Source organism: Botrytis cinerea, chromosome 6 (genome assembly GCF_000143535.2).
Source record: "Botrytis cinerea B05.10 chromosome 6, complete sequence".
Taxonomy (NCBI): Eukaryota; Fungi; Ascomycota; class Leotiomycetes; order Helotiales; family Sclerotiniaceae; genus Botrytis; species Botrytis cinerea.
Genome location: NC_037315.1, coordinates 2,028,001 through 2,055,153, shown reverse-complemented (window position 1 = coordinate 2,055,153; position 27,153 = coordinate 2,028,001). Strand labels below are relative to the sequence as shown.

At 43.2% G+C, this 27,153-nt stretch overlaps 5 protein-coding genes across 5 annotated transcripts; 2 read left to right on the top strand and 3 right to left on the bottom strand.

Moving 5' to 3' along the window:
- The first annotated feature begins 250 nt into the window (after window positions 1–250).
- BCIN_06g05890 (hypothetical protein) lies at window positions 251–3,721 on the top strand. The gene is made up of 3 exons (XM_001558973.2): window positions 251–1,181; window positions 1,233–1,750; window positions 1,804–3,721. The coding sequence occupies exons 1-3, from the start codon at window positions 902–904 to the stop codon at window positions 3,481–3,483; spliced, it is 2,478 nt and encodes an 825-aa protein (XP_001559023.1). The 5' UTR covers window positions 251–901; the 3' UTR covers window positions 3,484–3,721.
- Window positions 3,722–6,611: 2,890 nt separating this feature from the next.
- On the bottom strand, window positions 6,612–9,869 carry BCIN_06g05880 (hypothetical protein). Its single transcript, XM_024693641.1, has 2 exons — window positions 9,245–9,869; window positions 6,612–9,190 (listed from the first exon to the last, which is right to left on the bottom strand). Exons 1-2 carry the CDS (start codon window positions 9,805–9,807, stop codon window positions 6,952–6,954), a joined length of 2,802 nt encoding a protein of 933 aa, XP_024549427.1. The 5' UTR covers window positions 9,808–9,869; the 3' UTR covers window positions 6,612–6,951.
- An 88-nt stretch (window positions 9,870–9,957) lies between these two features.
- On the top strand, window positions 9,958–11,000 carry BCIN_06g05870 (hypothetical protein). The gene is made up of 3 exons (XM_001558977.2): window positions 9,958–10,259; window positions 10,414–10,757; window positions 10,831–11,000. Exons 1-3 carry the CDS (start codon window positions 10,059–10,061, stop codon window positions 10,901–10,903), a joined length of 618 nt encoding a protein of 205 aa, XP_001559027.1. The 5' UTR covers window positions 9,958–10,058; the 3' UTR covers window positions 10,904–11,000.
- Window positions 11,001–11,017: 17 nt separating this feature from the next.
- On the bottom strand, window positions 11,018–11,979 carry Bcrps13. Its single transcript, XM_001558978.2, has 4 exons — window positions 11,689–11,979; window positions 11,574–11,606; window positions 11,397–11,443; window positions 11,018–11,338 (listed from the first exon to the last, which is right to left on the bottom strand). Exons 1-4 carry the CDS (start codon window positions 11,888–11,890, stop codon window positions 11,165–11,167), a joined length of 456 nt encoding a protein of 151 aa, XP_001559028.1. The 5' UTR covers window positions 11,891–11,979; the 3' UTR covers window positions 11,018–11,164.
- Window positions 11,980–14,960: 2,981 nt separating this feature from the next.
- On the bottom strand, window positions 14,961–17,742 carry BCIN_06g05850 (hypothetical protein). The gene is made up of 4 exons (XM_024693640.1): window positions 17,065–17,742; window positions 16,776–17,014; window positions 15,946–16,719; window positions 14,961–15,892 (listed from the first exon to the last, which is right to left on the bottom strand). The coding sequence occupies exons 1-4, from the start codon at window positions 17,150–17,152 to the stop codon at window positions 15,509–15,511; spliced, it is 1,485 nt and encodes a 494-aa protein (XP_024549426.1). The 5' UTR covers window positions 17,153–17,742; the 3' UTR covers window positions 14,961–15,508.
- Between the last annotated feature and the right edge of the window lie 9,411 nt (window positions 17,743–27,153).

The window sequence follows — 27,153 nt, the reverse complement described above, 5'->3', positions numbered from 1 at the left end:
TCGAAATCTAGAAATCTGGAGCCTGGAGGTTACTAATTAATAAAATACATACCAAACCTATTCTTAATGATTACTATTTATTACATTATTACCATAAGTAGGTACTTTCATCATTTTTAGACAATCCTCCATGAAATCACTTTATATTGTACCCTGGTCAACTAATGTCATCTCTCCAGCACGATCCCGTCACCACGAATATCCTCTTCCATTTTGAGACAATTCTCCCGCAAGCCTTTCTAGCTTCACAGTAGTATAATATTAAAACCCCCAAACTCGAAGAATTTGCAAGCACGTTATACTTGGCTTAACGTCTACTACCAAAGTATTCCAATTCAAAAAGTTCCAAAGTCCGGGTCAGCCTAAGGTTACACACAGGGATTCACTTATTTACCTGGTCGTTTCCTTTGCTCTTCTCTCTTCCATCTTATTCATCCACGAGCACGCAATACATTGGTGGCGCACCCCCAAATTTCAAAAGAGGTCAATTGCTGAATGCCACTCTCGGATCACGTCTTACCTTTTCCAGTCTTTCAGAACAAAAGTCTCTTTTTTATACAATTAGAAGCTGCGCTTTCTATTTCAGCTTTCGACCTGCATTTGAATAGTTCCGATGTCAGACAATTTTACTTTTTATTAAACGCCTCTTTTCTCCAATTGTCAAATACCAAATCATCTGATTTCGTACCGACTCTGTGGGAGTAGACACGGCTATATCAGCCCTGCATCCGCTCATAAAGTTACAGATTCTTGGACAACCATCTGGGAGTAACTTGCAGATCGCCTTGTCATATCTGTCAGGTCAGATCTACTGACACCCACCCCTTGTGGGATAGCTTTTTTCTTGTCCACTTAACCTTCCGCCATCTCAGGTTTCACAGCCAAGCTGCTTTTTACCACAATGGCTGCTACCAAAGTTGGCCATGGATTGGCCAAAGTCCTCGGCATCAAACTCAACTATCGCGATGAACTCAACAATCAAGAGATTCTACGAGGAGAGTCAGTCTTTTCCATTCAAACAGCCGATACATTCGTAGAGGAAGAACCTCGAAGTATAGAATGGATCCAAGATACCCTTCCAAATCGACATGATCTCGCCGCTTATGCTCGCTCGCTATTTCCATTTTTGAGCTGGATTGGATGCTATAATATGCAATGGCTGTTTGGAGATTTGGTAGCTGGTGAGTAGTACCAAATAACTTCTGACGAGTATGATTGTTAATGTTGATCAGGTATCACTATCGGTGCTGTCGTCGTACCTCAAGGTATGGCTTATGCTACCCTCGCTGAGCTCGAACCTCAATTCGGTCTTTACTCTTCCTTCATGGGAGTTCTTGTCTACTGGTTCTTCGCTACTTCCAAGGATATCACTATCGGACCTGTTGCTGTCATGTCGACTCTCGTCGGTCAAATTTTGGTGAAAGCTGCTGCTACCAATCCTGAGGTTCCAGGCCATGTCATTGCATCTTGTATGGCTGTGATTGCCGGTTGCATCATCGCTTTTATTGGACTTATTCGATGCGGTTGGATTGTCGATTTGATCTCTCTCACTTCCATTTCGGCATTCATGACTGGTTCCGCTATCAATATTGCTGTTGGACAAGTTCCAACATTGATGGGTATCTCAGGCTTCAACACTAGAGCATCAACCTATAAGGTTGTGATCAACACATTGAAACATCTTCCCAATACAAAACTCGATGCAGCCATCGGCTTGACAGCCCTTTTCCTATTATACTCTCTTAGAGCTGTAAGTTGTGAACGTTTGTCAACACCTTGACCATTACTAATTATCATTTTTAGGCTTGTAATTATGGAGCTAAGAAGTTCCCAAACCACAAAAGAGCGTTCTTCTTCGCCGCGACTCTTCGAACCGTATTTGTTATTTTGTTATACACATTGGTCAGTTGGCTTGTGAATATGCATCATCGCAAGAAGCCACTCTTCAAGATTCTTGGTAAAGTTCCACGAGGATTTCAAAACGCTGCTGTGCCCGAAGTCAACTCTTCGATCATCAACATTTTTGTAGGAGATTTGCCAGCCACTGTCATCGTTCTCCTTATCGAGCACATTGCAATTTCAAAATCCTTCGGACGTGTTAACAACTATGTTATTAACCCATCCCAAGAGATGGTAGCTATCGGTGTCACTAACATATTTGGCGCTTTCCTTGGTGGTTATCCAGTTACCGGTTCTTTCTCCCGTACAGCTATCAAATCGAAGGCTGGTGTTCGAACTCCATTCGCTGGTGTCATAACCGCTGTCATCGTTCTTCTCGCTATCTACGCACTTACGGCAGTCTTCTTTTACATTCCAAGTGCAGCCTTGTCTGCAGTCATTATTCACGCTGTCGGAGATCTCATCACACCCCCAAATACGGTTTATCAATTTTGGCGTGTATCCCCTCTCGAGGTTCCGATTTTCTTCGCAGGTGTCATTGTTACCGTTTTTACCACGATTGAAGATGGTATTTACGTAACTATTTGCGTCTCCTTCGCCGTTCTCATTTTCCGAATCATTAAAGCCAGAGGACGCTTCCTTGGTAAAGTCAAGGTTACTTCAATTGGAGGTGAAATTGCCGAATATAGATCAGCACCTTTGACCGACAATGGCACTTTCCCAAAATCCGATGCCACCCAATTCGAAGATTCCGGATCTCGAACAGTCTTCCTTCCTTTCGACCACGGTGATGGAACTAACCCAGAGGTTGATGTTCAAACTCCTTATCCTGGCATCTTCATCTATCGATTCTCAGAAGGATTTAACTATCCAAACGCCAATCACTATCTCGATCACCTTACCAACACAATCTTCGCGACAACCCGCCGAACCAACCCTAACCATTACGCCCGACCTGGTGATCGCCCATGGAATGACCCCGGTCCACGTCGCGGCAAAGCTCCTGAAGATCATAGCGATCGCCCTACCCTCAGAGCTATCATCCTCGACTTCAGCTCCGTTAACAATGTCGATATCACCTCCATCCAACAACTCATCGATGTTCGTAATCAACTCGATACTTATGCATCTCCCTCAGTCGTAGACTGGCATTTCACCTCTATCAACAATCGCTGGACCAAACGTGCGCTCGTTGCCGCTGGATTCGGATACCCAACACCCGAGGAAGAAGGATCGCACCGCTGGAAGCCCATTTTCTCAGTTGCGGAAATGGGAGGTCAGGACAGTGCGGCAGCGGCAGCAGAAGCTGAATCCAACGAGAAAGAAATCAAGGAACAGCGAACGCGCGAACGAGATCTGAGGAATGGAGATGAAATTAGAGGAGATAGCGAGAGTGGAAGTGGTAGTGACTTGAAAGCGGCGTCGAAAAACGTCACGAGGTCGAGAACGGCCGTTGTCACTGGTCTCAATAGACCATTATTCCACGTCGATCTCACGAGCGCGTTCCAGAGTGCTGTGGCAAATGTTAAGGCGAGAGAGGCGTTTGAAGAAAGAGGAGGTAGGGATACCGGGGTTGTGGCTTAAATTTTGGGTATTTTTGACGTTTTTATTTTTGGATTGGTTACTTTTTTGGTCGTTTTGATACCACTAGTGCTTGGATATGATGATGATAAAATTATGGGGTTTGCAGGATGTTGGATGACTGGTCGGGCTGTTTCTATATGAAGTAATGGACACGTACCGGATTCGGATTCACGTCCTTGAATAATATATAAAGTTTTATTTCTGTGGAACATTTCCCATTCTTGTTTAATTCGGAACACGAGATCGTGATTTTGAAGGCTTCCTCGCTGTCGTCGAACTGTGTCACTTGTGCAGGGCTACGCCACCCATGCAGTTGCATGCAACATCGCATTATCTATGATTCCACTCAGCCAAACTCACCAAGCCAGCTCGAGCATAGAGAGGAATATACTGTGCTATATCTGTGTGCTCTTAAACTCGACACGCTGATGTCAACTTGTAACACAAAACAGAGAAGAGCTGTGCCTGTCTGTCACACGCTTGTTCATCAGTCCAATAGTAAGTGCAAATCCCCTCTTATCGAGCCAAACAATTCAAATCCCTCTGTTTATGTGCCGTAGCCCAATAATCTAAAGTCCTGAGATAGGATAGGAGGAATCATTCCCAGCATTAATATAATTCCAACATGTTGGTAGATGATATTATGATGACGACAGAGCAAGACCCAGGAGGCTCTAAACTTAATTATCCACCAAGTCGTCCTCTCAAAATTCAGTATCGATATCGTCTCACTGATTAACCTGTCAATAATCTTTTCTGATCGTGAGGACCACCACCTAGTTAGCTCTAGCGAGCACGGTGATATTATTCATCGTATATCCATCTATACAAGAAACTCTCCGAACATCTCACCACCACAGACTTCGAACGCAAAAGTGGCTGCATGCAGCCGAGCAAATATGCACACAAGGAGCCATTTCTCGGACTCGATCTCTTCTTCAAGATGGGCGCGGCGATGAAAACCGGAAAAGTGCTGCAGCCAAATCGAACACTACACGACAGCTTTGGAAAAACCTTCCAGAGCAACTCGTGGGGAACAACTGCCATCCACACCTGCGAATCCGAGAACATCAAAACAGTCCTCGCGCTTTCGTTTGGGAATTTCGGAAAGGTGAAGGTTAAGCCGGAGAAGAGGGGCGGGTCGCTAGAGGCCCAGAGAATCCTTACCGCGGATGGGAAGATATGGTAACGCTCGCGTGCGCTTGTCAGACCTACGTTTGCGAGGACTGAGATTTCTAATTTTGGAGCGTTGGATCTCCTGCCGCATGATGACTCGACGGTTGATTTGCAACCGCTTACGAAGAATTTGGTATGGTGAATTTTTCCTTCCTATTGTTAACGTTCTATTGATAGCTGGTTTGTCATTATCTGCTTGACTGGCTGACTGACTGACTGACTGACTGACTGACTGACTGACTGACTGACTGACTGACTGACTGACTGACTGACTGACTGACTGACTGACTGACTGACTGACTGACTGACTGACTGATTACTCACCCAGTATCTAGATATCTCCACCGAATTCCTATTTGGTAAATTGGTAGAAACTCAATCCCCAAATACTCCCTTCAATGCTCGAGAATTTCTCAATGCGACGGCCGGACAGATGCCAAGTTTCGAAATCCTGAAATCGATGAAGTATTTACGATATGTGTTTAATGAAAGCAAGTATGCTTATTTCTCACATCATGTCGTCTAAAAATCCCTATCTTCTTGGCCTTTTTCAGCAATGCAAGATCCAGTCTAATCAACTATTCCCACCAGGTCTCCGTCTTCACCCAACCGCAGGCTTTCTATTTCGAGTATGTCACAAAGACAACATCTTACCACTTGACGGCGGCCCTGATGTTCAGGTCCCCTTTCTAATAAAAACAAGCTAGTAGTATTACATGTGATATCCACGCCTTACATCGCGACAAAAGTTACTGAGGCAACGACGCCGATGACTTTCGTCCCGAGAGATGGGAGACCCTGCGACCAACTTGGGAGTAACTTCCATTTTCAGGAGGGCAGCGCATTTGTCCTGCTCAGCAGATGGTATTTATTGACTCGGCATATATTATTGTGAGGGTGATGCAGAAGTTCTCGAGAATGGAAAGTCAGGATTCGAGACCTTGGATGGAACGGTTTAGGATGTCGGTGGAGAATGGAAATGGGGTGAGGGTTAAGTTGGTGCAGGATTAGTTGGGCGGTCAGGGGAAATTTGAGGAGATTTTGCACGTAATTGGTTTCGATTAAAGCGAAATGTACCCCACCCAGACTTTACTTCGTCTGTTGATCCCCCTTGTAGTAGCCGATCGAGTCAACAGATCAGCATTTTTCAATAAGACATAAATGAAAGATGGTCCGTGTAGAACGCCCGAGAAAACACCACTTTTGTTGGAGGTGTGTGAAGAGAGTTCTTGATCACTTTCTCTCTTCATCCAGTGCGTCAATCAGAACTTCCTATTAATCGTCTCCTTGATCCCCTCAAGAGTCTCTTCTACAAACATCTTCGACTCAACGCCTTGCGGCTAGATAATAACCTCCTGGAATGGCGAGCCTCTCAACATTAATTCCTTGGCATGTTATGCGAAGGTTTGCGGGCTCACCTTTGCAGTCGAGGTAGGCCCGATTTAAACGAAAACCCCAATCCAGTAGCGATGTTTAGATGTAAATAGAATAAAAAACTGCGTAAATTGTGCTGACAGCAAACTAGAAAGTGTGGAGCTTCATGTGATGATTCTATGTATCGTTGTCGTGACACTTCGGCCATGCTGTAGATAAGTTCCATGCTCGTGTCCATTGCCGTTACCATTTGTTTCACTATTCGCTTTCATCATTTTGTTACTCTAGAGGCATACCGTAAGATAAGGTTGTGGTGATGGTTAGTTCTAAATACCTTCTCTTTGATTCGATCCATCTCCCATGTTCAGGATCTATGTGTAAGTCTGAATATCAGAGCAATCCAGAAGTATTGGACACTGGCGGTCTGCAAAATGCCCAAACTCGATTTCCAAATCGAAAAGAAATTCTACAATAACAGTATAACAGGCTCCATCCACAACTTGAAGACTTTTCAGGATAAGTAGAGTAACACGTAGACTGCACTTACAGAAGGAAAACGAATGTTGAAAAAGAGATTCTAGAAACGCCATATTAGTACTGAGTTACGAAAAACTATGAATGGTAGTGAAGGAATCTGAGATATCAGAACATAACCCAAGGACACCAAGAATCTGAATGTGAGATGACCTCAGACCGGTTGTTATGATTTGAATGGAGGAAAAGTCCTGTGACATCAGGCTTGACCCGTAACAACATGAATACTAAGAAGGCAAATCTTCAATCAAAATCGTATCAGCTAGGTATTATACCACCTAAACCCCCTGAATTTTCACTCGATTCTGTCCATTCTATCACCTCATCCACCCAGTCCACGCCGTTAAAATCAGACCAAATCGATTCCTTACTCCTCCTTATCTCTTATTCAGCATCAATAACCCTCAACTCCTTCGCGACCACATTACAAAGCTCAACCCTAATCCCAGCCCCCAGTAGCACATGTATCCACATTCTCTGCGTATCGCTTAGTCTATCGTTCTCGCTTTTGACTTCTACGAAGAGTACTTCTTTTTTTCTTCTCCTTTTAGTGATGTCTTGTGACTCATTTTGGGACTCATTCTTCACCTGCGGCTCTTTTAACGCCCCACCGTCCTCTTCGGAGGTTTTTGTCTTGATATGTTTCCCTTCCTTCGATTCCCTTTTCACCAGCTCTTGTTTCGTTGGCTCATCCTCCACCCCATCATCCCATAAAAACAAATCAGGCACTCCACCCCCCCTCACCCTATACTCCTCCGCCATAACCCTCATCACCTTCCCCAATCCACTCCCAAAAGCCTCCACAATCCCCTCCAAGTCCTTCCTCTCATATTCCCACCTCAAACCCACTACACACGTTTTTCTCTCCCCTTCCCTCTCCCAAACCTCTCTTATAATGTCCGCCGCCTTCCCATTCTCGATCTCTACAATGCGATGATTAATTTCCGACGCTCGAGCTTCGTAGAATGACTCGGTGTGCAAATCTAGAGGGCAAGTTTGATATTCTGTTTGGAACACATTGGGAATGTAAAGGAATAAGATGTCGAAAAAGAGGTATGCGAATAGAGTACGTAGAATACCACCTTCAGAGTGGTAGCCGCGGAATCCGAGGCTACGATAGTAACTTAGGGTTAATTGTTCAACGGAACATTCAGATGGGTTTGATGGAGTTTCATATTCATCTAACCAGATGGTTTTGGTACTGCGTTCTCTCTCTTCAAATCCATTTGGCGCGCTTGATTTACGACGGAGAGTCGTGGGCTTGAGATAAGACTTTTTGATTTGAATTCCTTGAAGAGTTGTTTCAATGGGCTTAGAGAGAAGAACATGCTCAAAATCGTGTTTTTCTCTCTTAGGAATCTTGAGTGTCTTCTCGAGTTTACGGATTCGTTTCTGTAAGTCATAGTGGTAGATTGTGTGACAATATCGATCTTGAAGACCTTGCTCACATGTTTTGAGCGAAATTCGTTTCCAATGACGTTTTTGCTGTTCTGGATCTTTGATTCCTGTGGCTGGTAGGAGGGTATACATGTAGTGCTCTTCTAGAAGAGCTTTGCGTTGATACCATACGCCCCTTCGGGCTGAATGAAAAAGCTTTTGAGAAAGGAGTTCGATGAGCAAAGAGTATTCTTTCTCGTAGGATTTGAATCGCCTGAGGACGTCGAGTGTTTTATGCACGATGCGTGTGTAGACCCATGCTGGAGAAAATCGACGAAGGTAGCCACCTTCCCCACTTTCATATATGGAATCTTCTTTGCGTTGTTCTTCTGTCAAGAGATTTTTCCAACGAGGATATATGGCCTCGAAAATTTCAAGAACTTGATCTAGGTCGGATTTGACTGGATGGCCATCGAGCATGTTGTCGACGCGGTATTGCGTTCGAATTGAGGCTTCAAATTCGAGGAGGGTGGAACGGGTGGGGAAGATATTGGTTGATCGCGAGACAATATAGGGGGGGAAATTACGGCGGGAGATTCTGGCAAGAATGATTGTGGTTAGAGATTTATCAGTCCATTCAGTTGATCTGTAAAAGACGAGATGGACCCGTTCAAATAAGTTTAAAGCTGGCAGCGAAAGTCGTATGCACGGTCCTGTAATAGCCATGATCTTTCTGAGGAAATGAGCATCTCTGTTCACATGATCAAGACTGTCGTCGTCTTCTTCTTCTTCTTCTTCTTCTTCTTCGAGAATCGATCCATCTGGAGTAGTAGGATTTGATTTTAAAGCACTATCAGCCCTTTTCAACCCAACATAACCGAGTCCAGTTTGTCTTTGACTCGTTTCACGAAGTGCTCTGAGTATATCAGCTTTATTTTTTCCTTGAACCTTGAGTTCTTTTGCCAGGCCTTTAAGTTCATCGAGGTTCAATAGGAATAATGCCTCATCTAAGGTTTTGATCTGATCTCCTGACGAATCAGCAAAAGTCAACGAGTCTCCGAGGACCGTTCCTTCGGGAGGCCCCATCTCTGCTGGATTGACTTGAACCGTTGCAGTTGATTCTGGTAATACTCTGGTAGATTGCAGAACTTTCGAAGCAGCAGAAACATCCGTCAAATCTCCGTGATAACCCAAGCGGTTTATACGATGCCACGCTGAAGTTTTTCGTAAGAAAAGACGTACATACCTATGTTCGTCAGCTCTCGAAAGTTATAATTCAGACATAATAATCGGGCCTTACAAATACTGAGCTTCATAATCCAATTCTCTCCATTGCTTAAAGACTTCCATTTCCTTCTCGTCGAATAGATGACCTTCATCCTCCAACACAGTTTCCAACGCAAGATTGAAAGCATCACTATAAATATTACTTTTACCCCTCTCCCATGTCCTCCCAGTCAACCTTGCTTTGAGGTCATCTGGAAGACTTTTATTCTCGGCACGCATTGCTTCATATTTAGCAATTGCATTCTTATCAACAACAACTGGTGGCAATGCACTCTCCAATTCCGTCACTCTGGGAGCCACACTCTGATCCATTTCATCTTCCCCTTCATCTTCCGAGTCAGGAATTTCCGTACTTCTGAATTGAATCGGACTTCGATTTCGTGGGGACAAAGGTAATGCTTCATCTTCATCGGAAGGACATTGAGAACTAAGATCAGCACCATCTATACTCTCTGCAGTTTTCAGACGCTTTGAAGGTGGCAATAATTTATCTTTAAAGTCTTGCGGTATCTTACGTTGAGTTCTTCGATGTGACATAACGTTGTGATTGACGTTTTTAACTTCTTCGAGTACCATTATGCCGAATGTTATGTATACAGAAGTACTTCACCCATCGCAAGTAATTTTATGGCAAGAACGTATCTTACATCCGCGTCTTCAAGCGCGTCAACCATTCCAATATACGCCTGAGCACGTTACCAGACACTGTACATTATTCACCGCTTTGGCAGAAAGTAATTCTCCTCCACCCAATTGCACAATCCAATCACAGCGACATAAACCTATACACAAACCTTCATAAATCCACACCTAACTCCACATCCAGCATGTCGCAACCCAACACGCCATCACCCGAAATCAACCCTAACAGCACACCCAGCATCAGCTCCGCCGCGCATACCTATCAGCTCGCCATGCAAACACAATCGTCCTCCACACCCCCTTCATCCACACCCTCCGGCGTCCTCCAAATGCCGGGCGCAACACGCGATGTGGTTATGGAAGATGCTCCTCTTCAAAGACCTGCAGTATGGCTTACACCCCCCCAGACCCTGATCCTCCACCTTCTCCTTCCTCCTCCCACCCCTCATCCTGCCGTCCTTCAAATTCAATTGGACGTTCCCTCTCGCGCCTGTCTTCTGCACTAGAATTTTCTATACTTACTCATATAACTATTTACAGTCTCCAGCGGCTGCAATTCTCCCACCCACTGCTCAAACCCAATCACAAGCGCATTCTCATTCACCCATTTTACCCCCCTCGCATCAAGCTTCCACTTCATCTACGAACATAAATCGCGAAACTGCTTCCCCAGCGCCTGTTCCTGCGCGCACAAGTACGCCAGTACCGAAAGTAAATGGGAATGCGGAGAAGGAAAACTCGTCGAGAGCTACTAGCCAACATCCTGATACGGGGCCGTCGGTGCCAACTGAAGCAAGTGTGCATGGAGCGCCGGCAAGGGTTTATTTGAATCAGACTGTTACGGGAAGTTTATTAGAGGGCATGAAACTATTAGCCAAGGACCAGTATGTACCTTGGATCTGCTCGCCAATAGGAGCCTCTCACGGTGCGTATAAACTAACAATCATTTCTCAATAGACCAAAAGATCCTTTACGAGTATTAGGAGAGTTTTTGTTATCAAAATCCAAGGAGTTGGAAGGAGGGAATTAACAATAGATGGAGTTTAGTTATAATACCCCTAGGCATATCAAAATAGTTTCTAGATGGGCGTTCAAGGAGTGTAAAATCACGTTGAATTAATTGGACAGTGATTGAGAACAAGGCTGGCGCTGGAAGTGTTTCTTAATATTTGATTTGCTATTCAGTTTTTATGCCAATATAGCAGTACTCCTTCTCAAGAAAGTAGTATAGTTCGTGATGCAATTATGTCCACACCCCAACTCCATATCCATTTTGTTATGGTGAAACTTTTTATGCGACCATGGTGCTGGCAGTGGCACTCTCGTATCTCCAGGTTGGTGGGAGAACACCAACAGTCTTGTAGTAACGGGAGAGACGGTGGATACGGGATTCAATGAGAATCAAGCGGAACTTGGAGTCCTTGTCCTTGCGGTTACGCTCGAGATGCTTGCGGACAGCGACGGCCTAAATTTAATGTATTAGTATAATTCAATGTTAGCTATTGAAATTAGGTTGAACATACCTTCTTGATCAACATGTAAAGGTCCTCTGGGATTTCTGGGGCAAGGCCTATTTTGTCACTCTGTCAGTCTATGACCAAGCAGAGGCGTTTGTAAAGATACAAATTGACACATCATGGATGTACTATAATCCAATGATGGCACATATGGAACTATTCATGTAATATTGGATATCGTACCGTTGGACTTGAGGATTCTAAGAATCTTGTTACCTGTAAAAGTAAAAGAGTTAGCATTCGCATTCCAATCAAACTAAATTCAACCCGCATCAATTGCAGGAGGAAATCAACATACCAGTAACAACCTTGACTTGAGCAATACCGTGAGAATCTCTCAAGACAACACCGATTTGGGATGGAGCAGCACCCTTCTTGGCAAGCTTGCAGATTTGGTCAACAACTTGCTCTGGGGTGGTCTTGAGCCACGAAGGAGGAGCGCGGGAGTATGGGAGAGCAGAGGAAGATATTCCCTTTCCGTTGGAGTGAAGACGACCCATTTTTGCGGTATTTGTCGACGGTGATTAAACTGGTCGTTAGATTGAGATTGTCGAGAGGTGTTGAAGATTTTCAAAATGTTCGTCGTCGCAAAATTATGTGTGTGGATTGTTGGTCGCTTAGCTTACGCTAAGAGCTGGCATTTTCTGTGCTAGACCTAATATTAACTAGTGGGATTTGAACATCATAAGAAACTTCTCCAGTCCAGAGGTTTTTTTCCTGGACAACAAATTTGATGCAACAACAGAAGTGATGATTGATTGATCATAGGTGATTGAGGATCAACCTCATCTTTTGTACTGACTATCCGGAATATTCAATTGAATTGAATTGCGCCATCATTTAAATGTAAGAAATTCCCTTTCCACTCACAACCGACCGAGAAGATACAATGATGATATTTCTTTTTACTATTTTTCTGGTACCTCTTGTTTTAGGACTCTCTGCGGAGGGAACGATGAACTTACTGATACATCTGATTAATCTTCTCGGTTGTTATTCTTTAATGGTTTTGTATATCTATACATGATCTGTAACTAACCTTGAAACAGATAGTAATTTTCCGTAAACCAATTTCTCGCGTCGCAAAGGTCAACAATTTTGGGAAGCATGTAAAGTCTGGTGGAGATCAGAGACGTCCATGAAGAAATTTAATTATATTCAATATCAATGTGTCGATTTGTATTTCACGGCTGCGGTCAACATGGGTTGAAGGCGTTTTGCATACGATATTGCCAGTCATGCTCTTTGCTCGAGATATAGGTAGGTCTACAAACTGGGTTTGTATGCTGAGGATCGTGTACTTCAAGTGATGTGGTGCTTAGCTGGCGAGGGGGAAATTACCTACGCTGTTTTATAAAGAATATAATAAAGTTTTTGAATGTCTTGTAACGCTGTTTGTTCATTTGATTGTCATGTGTGATTCATCTTCATTCAGTGATTTGCTTCACTTCATCTCGCATGACTCCATTGGATTTTATGGAATCGGTCTCATATATGTGGAATTCTCTCGCCATCAGATCATGCAATTCCATGCAGCATTTATGGTGTTATACTACCGGATTCGTCTGCATTCAGTCTCCATATATTTCTATCAAAGGTTTCAATAGATGCATACGTGAGCACTTCTAAAAGCTTGTTTGACCTTTTCACCAGTCCAAATCATGTTCACGAGTGATTATTCTAAAATCATTATGTTCAACCAATAAAGTTGCTTTCCAATTTGTCAAGTGTTCATCATGGCGATAACTCCCCTCTCAGGCTACTTTCCCAATCTAATGGAGTATTAGGAATTCTGATCATTGGTATCCACGATGGTTCATTATCCTCTGCTCTATCATCCGTTTCTATTGTGGACGTTCTTTCGAAGCTGCCGTCTTCTAGGTCGAATTAGTCGGGTTCTTATATTCTCCTATGCATACCATTTTAGAGAAGTCAAAAGAGCACATGTACTCCTAACCATATCACCCTTCGCTGAGAATGGATCACCACAAGCCCAACTGCTCATAGGTCACATTCCTTCATATTCGATTGCCTTACCAGCAATATTCGCTAGGTCGATAAAAGTAGCTAAGGATTAGAGACCATCATGGTCTTCTAGAACAGCTCTTCGATCGAGAAAATCAGAGAACAGCTCGAGCTGAAAGTGTGGGGTATTGGAGACAAGTGGAAAACAATCCAGTATGAGGCTGGATTGCAATAAAGTGAGTCTGAGAATCTAAGGGTTGTGAGGATGGATGAGTAGATGGAGGGAGAGGGAGAGTGCAATACACATCTTCTTTTTTTTTATCTCAATTAAACTGCTTAAGATATTCTCACACGGTAGATTTTCGACACACCATAATGTTCTACCACAACAGAAAATTATCTCGCCATTCTTCATCTCTTGATTCCTCACGCCCATCCAGCAATACAAGAAGCCAACCATATGTAGCCCACCCACTTGCCACAGATCTCTTCATTCCAGTCTCCCCAGCAGCATTGCTTAAGCTTCCGTCAAACCCCAATCCCTTCTGCAAAATGCGACCTACCCCGCATTCGAACTTATGCTATTCATAGCTGTTATCCATAAACTCTCTTTCCTTATTGATACAGGTAGACATAGAGTGTGATATTATGGGTCTTGGGAGGAGAGCTAGGGTGGATGATTTAGAGGGGGAGAGAAAGGGGAAGAAGAGAGAAGGAAATAAATATTTGATAATGAGAACGAATATATCGTGGCTGTGGGTGGCAGAAAAGCTGTGAATAATTTGGTGGGCGATTTCCGTAGGAGGAGCGAGTGTTGGTTGGAAGCCCAATTGAACAATCAAGCTACCGGGTGTGAACATCTTAAGTAAACAAATGTGACCCGTTGCGAGCCACCATTCATTCTGATCTTCAACCAGGATACAAGAGTTAAGAGGTGTGGCCTCGAAGTTTTCGAGTTCTCTTCATTGTGTGGGTGGTGAATTCTACGAAGAATAAGGAGTGAAAGTTTAATTCCTGAGTCTTGAGAAAAACTTCTTGCTAGAAATCCAATTTCAAAGATACTAAACCTTACTCTAATATATTTAAAAGAACCGTAGATGTAATGCTATGAATCGTGACGCATAAGCGTGATTTTCGGTAGAAAGCCATGTAGTGATGGGACTCCATGGGTTTTACTCAAGTACATAATCATCATTTTCTTTACATTTGCGTGCAGCGTTACTCGCTGTCTCTAGCAATTGTACAGTACTGAACCCTAGTCATGATATGTAAACAATACCCATAATCTGGCTTCTGGTAATCTCGGGCTTGGGCCAGCTTCCTCTGGCGTTATAGTGTCATTCTCAAGGAAATGTATGTTTTGTGTGTGAAGCCTCAAGGTCTTGTTGGGTTTAAGAATTCAGGAAATCATGCTAATACTGAAGATGCTGTAGTCCAATAGTATCTAACTAACCAAGCAAAGTATGATCTTAAAGACATTCTGGTTCTTTTGGATGTTGTAGACTTGACTTCATTACGTCCTCATGATGGATGCTCAACGCCGAAGAATATAAAGTCATCATGATCTAGCACAGTACAAACAGAAGCGAAATCAGATACACGGTTTATATATTTTCTATTTGATGTCATCATAATACATACAAACACTACTAATAAAGTACAGATCATCATTACATAGGTAGGTGGGGTAGATCCTATACTTAATCCGGGATCTCGGGACTCGAGATCTATGTATACCTACTACAACTATAGCAGTATTAGTGTCCTCGAACCAGTAAGTTCGGTGACCATTTTGGACTATCAATGGGTATCTAGGTATTGTGGACTCATTATACCCCACCCCCTCCATATCCTCACCCACCCGGTCGGAGCCCTTTCACCCGACCGGCCTTTTCTTGTACAAAGGAAAGGGATTTTATTCCAGGTTCCGACCTTTTTATATCCTGACTTGATCCATGTAGACGACTACCCGAAGTCTTTTCACCCCGCGTGGGGTGACGAGCCGAACTCTCTACTCCTTTTAGCTCTATCGCCTAGCCAAACCGCCGAGTCGCCAAGCCACCAAACTCCTGTTTGACCCTTCGTGAGGGATAATATGAAACATCGCTAAAAAAATGCTTGAAAATAAATAAAATATACATGTCGACCCTAAATCAAAATTTATTCGTGCTGGAATTCATGGGTGGAGCATATGTTGTGGTTGAATCCCATGATTGTGGTGGATGGGGTTTGGAAAATGAACGTGACGGTGATTTATATCTCGCTTCTCTACCAAAGTAATCTGGTGTTTCTCGACCACTCTTTCGAACGGGTGAAATCGGAGAGACGGCGTCTGGAGTTGCGTATGCCTCCATGTTTTTGCTGTCATGCTGATCTCGATCTTTGCTAAGCATCTCGTATGCCCTGGGATCCTTGAAGGCGTGGGCATCGGCGCTGACGAATTCATTGTTGGGCTTTATTTTTCCACGGTACATTTCATACCAGCCTGTAATCATTGCCTTTCTTCCTAAGAATATTGCTGCCCAGAAGCCATTGAACTAGAATGCATTAGCACTTGAGTTAAACAACGATGAGAATGGGGAGAACTTACGGATAGCAGAACAAGGACTGCACCAACGGTCGCTTCGTTGACAACTAGAGATTTCGCTAGAGGCAAACACTCTTCTCTACCTCCAGCAGTTTGTACCAAGCATGTTAACCATTGCTCGGCTTTGGTAGGATCCTTGAGAATATTTGTTTCTAAATCATCCATGAAGACAAACACAATTGCAAAGAATGCGACATCAGCAATAATCACTAGTACAATAGCGATACCTCTCCATTGTAACTCAATCACTCGTCGAACTCGTCGATATGCTTGTCGTGGTGAGACAGTGCGCACACTGTTAGTGTACGAAGGCAGAACGCCTGAAGTTTCTGTGGTGTTGGAATTGTCTGCGAGGGATGAAAGATATACTTTGATGCAGTAACCGAAAGTAACGAACTGGATGATAACGGTGGCGCCAGAGAAAACTAGAAGAGGAATCCAGAAGTCCGCTAAACTATTCTCGTGATTGATATGGCAAGTATCTCCAAATCGAAAAGAAACACCACTAAAGACCATTCCAAAACACAATGCAATGGCTGGTATTCCCCATCCAGTAGCAAGAGCTCCCCACATGAATGAATTTCCAATAATCACCTGCCAACAGATCTGTAGATGTAAGGCGAGGGACCTTAAGAAGACCCACATCACACCACACCAGCCACCAGCCATTATGAGAGCACCGGAGATTGCACAAGTAAAGTTAGTGCTCATATCGTTCGGAGTGATCGCGTTGTAGCATTGCTCGGGTTTTGCGCTTAATGGTATAATAAATCCCAACTTTTGGCGAGATATGTTAGGAAATGTTTGGTAGAAGGTAATGGTTAGTGACTCACCTGCATCAAAACTGTAGCCATAACCAAGCATATACTGAGATAATGTCTATGGGTTTTCTCAACCGGCAGAAATGCGAAGCATATCAACAAGTATACTGAACATATCATCGCCGCTACACTGACCCAATTTGCGGATTCGGTGAGGGTGTTGATGCTTTCACCGTACAGCCATTCAGTTTGTGGACATGGCAAGCAGCAAATGACCCCCAAGGTGGTAGAGCAAAACCTTCCATCGGTAACTATATGTTGTCAGCATGGTGAAGCGGACCGGAGAGGATGCAAGACATACAACCACCCGTCGATGGGAAGAAATCTGACTCAAGGAACGGCGCTGGACACCTGCCCTGGCCAAAAACTGTCGAATTAGAACCGCTCATTGTGGAGATGAAGATCAACAATAGTAATAGAGGAACACGAAATCGACAGAAAATGACGGCAGCCGGGTGTGTGGACTTTCCTGGTTCTCACACCAGACCGGCCGTATATCAATAGACGGAAGAAAGTGTAAAGACACTATATGCCGTGGCGTTCTTTTCTAGCTGTCAGATGTACTTTTGGAAGCTGAACGTTCGTAATCGTCATGTGGTATATTACGAAACCAGTGATGATGGGAATGTCTAGTATGTTTGAACTCTCGGTGGTGCGGAAGCCCGTAGGATATAGTACTGGAAGAGTTTCATAAGGCCATCGCTAGGTGCTTTGACAATACTTCAGATGATATCAAGAAAGCAGAGAGAATTCAAAAATGGAACTGGAACTTTTGTGTGTGATACAGAGATGAGAAAAAATAGAAACAGATCCAAATGGATAGAATGGGGAATACAAGCCTGCATATGTATAAGGCGACATAAGTGCAGTCCGAGTACCATAGGTGGAGTCCCGTAGCTTGAGAGGCACGCGAGGGTCTTGCCCATGATGGCCCTCTGGCTCCATGATGAACCAGGATTGGTCTTTCCTTATGCCTTCCTTGAAGGAACGTAGGACGAATCCCTGTGAGATGATGGTGTTCCGGCTAGCAAAAGACGCGGATGAAGTCTTGAGCATCAACTAGTGGTTGACCGGATTAGGATATAAATCCACCTTGCAGATTTAATTGGAAGAAAGTACTTGCGTGTAGAGGCACAATATTACAATATTCGAACAAGGAATATAGCATTCCTGGGTTCTCGGAGAGAGAGGATACATTTGGGAGGAGGTTGCCAATTGGCAAGCTGAAGAGTGGTTGAGAAAGTTTTGGAGAAATGCTGGTGATGGGTAATTTTTTCCCTGTGTTTAAGAAAATCTCGGTCAAAGAGCTGAATCATTGGGCGTGAGAGTGTGGTAAGTTGATTGCCTTTGCATGGATACGATGACCAGGCCACCTTGTAATTTGCGTCTCCGGGGGATCCACTCTCAACTTTTCCACATTAGGTCTTTTCTCCTATGGCTAATGATACCATTGGACGATTGGATTATTGGATTATTATTGACTGTTCTCAGTTATAAGTTATAATTGGCACGGGCGAGGAAGAGATGCCAAAGAAAGAAAATGAATTGAATTGAATTCAATCCAACCCAACCCAACAAAACCAGAAGAGTGTTGATAGAGAAAGCCACCACAAGGATTTACACGGGGGAGGCGTTGTTTACCTGATTGTGTATTTCAAATTGCTCTGTTTATAGGTAGTTATCATCAACAACTGTTTTCATTTTTCTTCTTGTTTTCCTATACCGAGCCGTGGCCCCCTCTTCCCCCTCAATTAGAACTCCGCAATTTGCTAGGAGGCAATACACCTTTTTCGCTTACAGGCACAAGCTTCCAATTAGGCCTACACAAAATTTGCTAGATACTAGCTAACCACCTAATGTATTCCGCCCGTCCATTCACTCACTTGCCCACCCACACACATTCCTTGAACTAATTGCAGATGTGTAAATATGTATGCAGGTCCAAAGGTCGCGCGTAAGGTCGTATTTCATCATCATTTGCGTTACAGCCTCTGATAAATATCACAAAAGCTTTATTGTAGTTTATGCGATCGATGATCTACTGAAGTGGAATTCTAATAGATGTGATCATGGTTCGGAAAGAAAAAGATCATATTTCCTTAAACAAAGTTTGGGAGATCGTATTACCCCAAAGGTCCACTGAACAAGAAGCGAGTCGCGACCTCGGATTTAATTTGGAATTGAGGATCCGACGATTTCAAAACTTTGACATTCGAATATATCATACTTTGTACTATGACCGTAAAGTATCTAATAAACACGACAAGACTGGGTTGCCTAGATAATGTGAAGGCAGTGTCGATTCGAGAGCTGTCGACTTAATTTTGACAGGTGGGTCTGGAATCATGCGATTGGACTTCCCAATTGAACAAAACGCCAACGAGGACGGAAAGTTCGAGCCAGAAGGTATATATAGCAAGAGTTCCTTGTATTGTCGAAACCACCCGTTCCCACGGATTCCTTCCACCGGCAAAGTTAATATGTATGGAAGCACAGAAGCTACCGTGCAGCATGTACTAGAACAAAATGTACTAAATAAGCTAGGTACATTTGACATTTGGCATAATATCGTGCCGCCTCACTCAAACGCACCACACGAAATGTCATTCTTGACTACTGTACCACATTTTTTAGTCCTCTTGGAAATTCGTGTACACTTTGTTGGAATCGACCCGCGATCTTGCCACAACTTCCACTTTTTGTCCACGCAATGAGGCTGGGTAGAGTGGCTTATTTATCATGCAGAAACACGGAGAGGCAAAGTCAGTCATAACGAAATCATAAGTATCAGCCAGCCATCTACCATGAAAAACTGCAAACACATCAACGTCAAAAAGGAAGTGCTCTCGTTTATGTTTACATTTACATAATCATCTGCATGTCGGCGGGCGGCTCGTAGTGGAGGCAAGCAAACTGTTGTTTACGGCCCCACAGTGCCCTGAAGCTAATGATTGGTTTGAAGCTAATGTAGGTGAAAGAGTCTAGTCCATCAGACCAGGTACCGGAGAACCCCGCTGCTTTGAAAAAATGCCGTTAAGCATGCTGAGAGGTTGAATTCTTTAAGACCATTCTCACGCCATTATCCACCAAAATCCATATCACAACGACATCTCAAATCCAATGTACTGTTGGTTGTAGCCTTGACGCCGAAGCTGACGTCTGCTGGCCATCGTACAAGCGTAATAGCATGAATGATATTGCTGCCGTGAAGGGATCACTCTTGGATTTTGGATCAGTGTTCTCTCGACTAACAAACTATCAAGCACCCGCAGAAGGATCTGTTTTAAGTGGCAATGATCGTCCAACACCTCCGAAAAGGACCCTCCTTTTCATACCGTCATCCACTTTGTGAATCTATGCTGCGGGGCCGGCCGTCGATTACGTCCATCAATCTTGACTCGACGGAAGGTCATTTGCCAGAAATTTGATTCATACTTGAGGAACGTGTTTGATGCAAGCCAGATTGAATTTCTGTCTGGCTGAGTTCTGAATCTCGACTCTGCACATTGACTCCAGGTTTTTGTAAATGCTCATTTCGCGTACAAAAAACAGGTGTTGTCACTGCGTACTTCGCCGCCTGAAAGGCCCCCAAAACCAGCTCGTTTAATCCCAGCAAAACAACTGCAATTACAAAAATAATATCTGTGCTGCGAGTAGGTACCTGGTTTCCTGCAACACTCCGTACTTTCTTGCATTAGAAAATAACTTATTGGGTCCAAACCCCCTTGATCGCCATACCGCTCGTTCTTTTCTGTCTATTTAAATCCCATCAAAGCCGGCAGGATGAACTGGAAACGTACACGCTCGTCACGAGCACGTGGTAGTGGAGACCCCCTTCGTTTGACCCTCTGTGTCTCACGCGTTGATCTATCGTTCATGTATGAATATCGTCATCCTCATTCATTTGGAGACATGGACATTGTTTATGCAATATAAGTTCATAAGATTTCTCGCGGATCAAATCCTCGCCGGGCTTTATCAATAGGTAGTTTCAGACATATCATGTCGGCGCTCACGCTACAACACCTTCATAAGACCATCTGAGCACTGTGACGATATACACTAACATTTGGTAATATTTGCATTACTAATTTTACAGATACAGATACAGATACTTCATTTCATTGTCTACAGCGTTCGCGGGCCATATTTATTTTCGCCCATCTAGACTGTGCCCCCTCAGCCTTCCTCTGAATGTCATGGTAGTTTTCTATGTATAAGATTGTCATTATCCTCCCAATCACGAGCTGAGAATGAAGAGTGGTTTCTACTTTCAGAAGAACTCCTTTAACACCACCATCCCGATGGAAAAATAAAGAAAAGATTGCAGAAACGCCCTTTGTATCTTCAACATACTTCCATAATTGCTTTTCATCAATACTTCGAATCATCAAGTATCTCAAACTAATCTTGCTTCATCTTTCCGCTAGATAACAATTTCTCGCTGATATACTGGAAGTTCACGAACCAGTTCCTCGTCTACGGAGTATTTACAACCTCCCACTTCTAGAAGAAAGGTTATTTGTGAACATGTCACACAATCGCTGTAACAACTAAGCCCTACGGTTTTGAAGACTAACTAAAACAACGCTTAGGCTCGAGTCCCTTATGATGCCTCCCTCCATATTACAAACCGACCAGTTGAATGATCGCTAAAGGTTTATGCTGTCATTGTATCAAGATTCGAAATGAGATATGATAGACGCACTGACCTCATACATCTCATTCTGGCTTCATCATCAATTCTAACATAATGTAAACCGCATTGCATCGGATAACATCCCAAATGATACATATGTAAATATGTACTCTATACCTTTTGTCCGGCCATCAAGATCACGTCCGATATTCCGACCCGACTACTTGGAACGGCTCGAGACTCGAATCTATTACCAGGTATGTATATTAGTCCATCCGAATTAATCAATCCCTTACGCAGTACATAAGTCTCGGTACAAAGGCACACATTTGTAGAAAAAATATCCTAAATAGGCGAGAGCTAACACTATCCCTTGAACGTGATATAGATCTCAGGGATCGTGCAGATACATCCACTAGGATGGTTTTAAAATTTTAGGTGAGAATTTACCCAGGAAGGTGAGAAAATAGCGTCTGGGGCGGATAAACAGGAGAATTTTAAGGTTACATTCACTGCACGCGAAATCACTACGTAAAGCGTTCCTGAACTGGTGAGGTGAACATTGCCTTCTTCTCCCATGGTATTTGAGTTGAATGTGCGAAAATCTTATGAAACTGGAATGATGCGAGTGAGACGTACGGCAGATTCGTACGTGTAAGGCCTGTCGTAGGTGCTCGCTTGTCATACTGGAATGCGATGTAGCCAAAGCCCATGGGCTGGACCCAAGTGCTCGTTTATGTCGTGATTTCCACGTTCATTCATGGATTGCTTTCATATAGTACCTACCTGTCAGTGTCAGCTGTGGCCACAGCTGTGACCGTCAGATCATGTCACCAGAAATAGTCGTACATCTATGAATTGCTACCGAAAATTGCTCCACCTCTTGTGCGAGAGGCTTTTGTATACTCCGAGGTATATACATGCCAGTCAGCCCCATACACACCTCTCGCTCTCTTTTTCTTCTTTTCACCGTACGCAAACGATAATGCGATGTACGACTTCTCATTGGCGCTTATTGGTGTCATGAATCAGGGGAAGTCCTAACAGTATGGCCGGAAGAATCAGCGCGAGACCCCGGACTTACGGCTACGAACGGTTGATACCGTTGCAAAGTCAGCTTACTGTTTATTGTCGATCTGTTTGTTGGTGCAAGGTGTAGGTTGTCGGCTGTGGGTTCTTTGCCTGTTTATCCCGAGAAGAAGAAAATGGGGGAAACGGGTTACGGGGCGAAGGAAGAGGGGGGAGGGGCGGATAGATAGTTTGTAATGATATGTTATGTCATCTTGGAGGGGCGGAATCCAGAGTCTAGATGCAATCAAAGAATATTGTATAAACACTGGGGTTTTGACAGTGGACGATTTCAATGTTGTTGTGTAAAGTTGTCTGGAACCAGAAGGGTAAAGACAATAAGGCCATCCGAGTTAACGCCGAAAATGACTATCGCTACCAATGTTATCGTTGCAATCATACTCTGTGTACACTATCTATGTAACATTCCCATCTTGTCATGTCTGAGTACCTCCGAACGCGTCGCATATTGTTGCAATTGCGTGTGGTGTGGTAGTATTCCACATTTACAGGCTACAGGAACATCAGTGCCGGATGGAAGTTACCATTGTAGCCTTACCACCGACCCGTGCAAGCTGGCCTTTTTTGCCCCTGGGCGGTCTTGGAATTCGAAATGAGTTGAATCCGGAGGCGGGTACCAGGGTGAGATATGCATAGGATGAGAATCTTACAGCCTCCGAATGTTTGCATAGAAGCTACTGTGTGTGCTCCGTCTGAAAACTGCAGATGGGCGCGGCGGATTGATAGGTACCAAGATACTCGGAGAATGTGATCGATGTGCATCTCTTCAGGTGTGGGAAATCCATGAATGGATTACGCGTTTTTGTTACTGATTCTGGAAACTTTCCTTCTTCGAGTCTTGGCATATAAGTAACCTTCATCTCACGTTACAATGAATTGGTTGAGTTCGTTGGGGGAAAGTTACTCGACCCAAATGTTGGTGATACGGCCTACATTCAACACAGCAGCAAAGCTGTTACCACCGATGAAATTCGTTGTTATTGCTTTCAAATAGGCTGTAAACCATCTGTGGTTTGATTGGATGGCTCACAGTACGTATTCAATCACCAAGATGTTCCTGCATAAGTGTGCCCACGCCGAGTGTAAGCTTCATTTTATGCTGCCCGAGGTAATATTCGAGATGCAGAGAGATACAGAGAGATGCACTGCAGATAGGTGCCATCCATCAATTGGCCAAAATACATTACGTACATATCCCCACGATTTTTCTCTTTTTTGCCTATGTCTTATCCCATCAGTGTGGGTAGCTGGCTATCTAACAATTGTACGTACGACGGGAACTGGAGAAAAACAGCAACAAAATCTTTCGGAGCGCAATTGCCGAACCCATGTTACAATCAAAAAAATAAAGGTATAGAATCCTTCGAGAATATTCGGGACGGATCATTAACCTTCTACGGTTGAGGCTATACTATAACCTTGTGCTTTTAACCCCAACCTTCCTTTCCTTTGGACGGGAAGTTATTACAATACGGTCGTTTTGTGGGGAATGAGCTCGTTTGCGGTTTCCTTCTCTCCTCTCTTTTACTAGCAGTCCTTGTGCCCCGTGAATATAGCGATTTTTGGAAGTTTCCCTCGTGTGTTTGCTTGTCGGTTGAACTTGGACTCGGATGGGTAATTTACAAATTGATTCGCTCCATGGTAATGACATGCCAATAACAACATCCAATACCAACAACTACCTAGTATGTTACACGGCGGCGGAGGGCCCTAATACATCTTAGAAGAAACCCTGGGAATCAATCGATCGTCGGTTTGTCAGTTAGCATTTGGCATTTTGTTTGCAGGTCGTTACTCAACATCATTCGGGTAGTCTCCGTATTTGATACCAACCAATTTTCAACTTTCTAAGTGACACAATGCGCATTCGCTTCTCTTATTATTTTATCTGCAGAGAAGTCTTGGTGTTCTTTTGCCGGGTCGAATGAAAACCGTTTATATGCTACCTAAGATTATTGGGCAATGTCACTTTGGGGTGAACACATCCTGGATGCGGGGATGCCGTGAAGGGTGGAAGCGTCTTTCCTCTCATTCATGCATTCATCCGTTTCCATTATACCGAGCCTTTTATCCATTCATTTCTATTCTTCTAGACCGTTCGTGGCAGGCTTCAAGTATATTCCACAAATCCAGGCTACGTGTTGCACAGATATGTTTTCTATATTCATATTGGTTCACTATAGTCTTCAATGCCTCAATATATGGTATTTGAGAACTGTAGAACAATTTCACACATACATAGAGAAAATACCTCTCCTCAAGAAGGGTTGGCGCACTTTGAAGGAGGGACCACATAAGAACAGGCGTCGTCAGCTAGTACTGATAATGCATAAACTATTGTTGTTAGGTTGCGATTGGGTCTGCAGTTGCCCGGTTGTTTAATATTTCGGGCTGGGAGTACGTCAAGCTATATCTGGTGAATTTCACGTTTTATGTAATGGCTATGTCACACTTGAAGTCAAGTGATTTCATGCAATGATAATTGGTGACTAGAATATTTGATTTGCGTGGGACTACACGAGGAGATGAATTGAGATGAAATGGGCTGTCAAAATTCTATATTTTCTCGTGGTATTGTATCTGAAACTCAACATTCGGAGAAAAAACACTTGTTAATAGTTACTAGAAGCCCTTACATTCTGGGACTTTCTTCATTTTCTCTTGCGTTGCAAGTTACAAGACTTTCTTCTGGATGTCGTAGCATAGCGTGATTGCTCTTCATATTTAGAATCATATATTGAGCATACGTGGTAACTTTTGCCCTCCATTAAATATGCTCTTAGAACTTCCGTAGTAACAATTTTGGAAGCCATTATATTCCACATATAACATAAATACCTCAAGGCGGTCGATACATTGGCGGATTACGTGGGATGCCGTCCGCTTGATCGTGCGAGTACATAATGATGTACTAAACCCTCAGTCTTCGAGCTGCAAGCCGTGTGCATTTCTTTGCCATTATAAGTTGTTCATTATCCATCAGATTGATTTCCGCTGCGAACGAGGTTATACTTTGAGGTGATTTTCAATTTGTAGCTCTCGATTCATTGATCTAATAAAACTCATTTTGATGATAGCTAACGTCTTCGGATTGTGACTATGAAATGATGAGAGAGTTCTTTCGCCCTCTCGTCCAGTCTAGCTATTATTTTCGAAGACCTTGTCTATGTAGAGACCATCACCGGGTTTAACAGCGTACGGAGCTTGCCTTTCGATCTCTATAACAGTTTTCTAGAAAGGGCACTGAGAGATCTAGTTATATTAATGCAGTCTCGGAAAATCGCAGAGGTACTTTCCTTCGTGTATACAGGCTGATATATACCATGCTCCACTACCTACTCATAACTACTTGTTAGTCTTTCCAATCTTCACAGAAACACAAGATTGAACGCTGGCTTTCTACATTTGTCGAGTATCTGAATATTGGAGAAATGCTAGCATCGAATTTCAATTAATTACATATACATTTACTTCCCAATTCAAACTTCAGACGATGTCTTGTTAATGTTTTTATCGCTTTTGTTGCATATCTAACGTGGATTGTTCTTTAGTTCACCAACACTACTACTCAGAGGTCAAGGGGATAGGAGACTAGTCAGAGTATAATAATCTATCCAAAGTACACATCCCAGAAAACAATTTCATTCCACGAGAAGTTAAACTGATCACTCCGAACTCATACAATAAGTTCAATTCTCTGGCATTGGAGTAGACTGTAGACTGTATCCTCAATTGAATGATAGTATCGTCATTAGCTAAAGGCGAAGTCAATCAGATAACCCCTTTTACTACCTCTCTAGATACTTTAAACCTCCACCTTTTATCCCCTCTATGATCACATCCTTTCCATCAGGAGAGTAAAATCGAATTCTACAATATGATAAAAGAATACAATCTAGCTGAGTCTCTGGTATTGGAGTCACTCGGGATAGACTTCATGAGAAGACAGAATCTGGTTCTCCATGGTGACAACCTACGATTTTCGGCTTTGATAGATATTCATTCTATGGATGGATACCTATAATCGAGTAATTTCAGACTGGAATCTAATGGAATTTTGTAGATATGCAACAAAAGTCTCTGAATTCGAGCTTATTCACTAGCTTGCACCGAGTTTCCTCTGAACTACTTTGAATAATGACATCGCTAGACTTTAATTATTCGTTTCGGATTAGTATCCTTTGGGGAGGGGAAGTAAGATAATTTGATTATTGAATGGGAAACCGCTTGTTTGGGTATATACATATGTATAATCCAACGAAAAAGGTTGAGAACAGTAATAAATTGAGGTAGAATATATTGGACAGTTGAAAGTTTTTGTTTTGATTATCTAGATGGGTATTGCGAATCGACTCTTTACTGCTATTGATCATAAGAACGTATTGAATGAAGATTGGGAATACTTATATTCATCTCAGGACGATTCTCAAGACACGCGCGATATCATGAGTCAATATATGTGTTTGAGATTTTCCTTCAAAACACAAAGCGGGGGTTTTACTTTGAGGTTCAGAGGAACCGTTGATTTACTTTACATCTTTGCTTGTGCGTAATCCTCGAGTGTTGAAATCAGGAGGGTCATTTAGTTGATACTGCAAGCCCAGCGTTTTGGAGAGACTGTCGCTCTGTCTTCACTGTTTGTGGAAAGGAATATATATATTG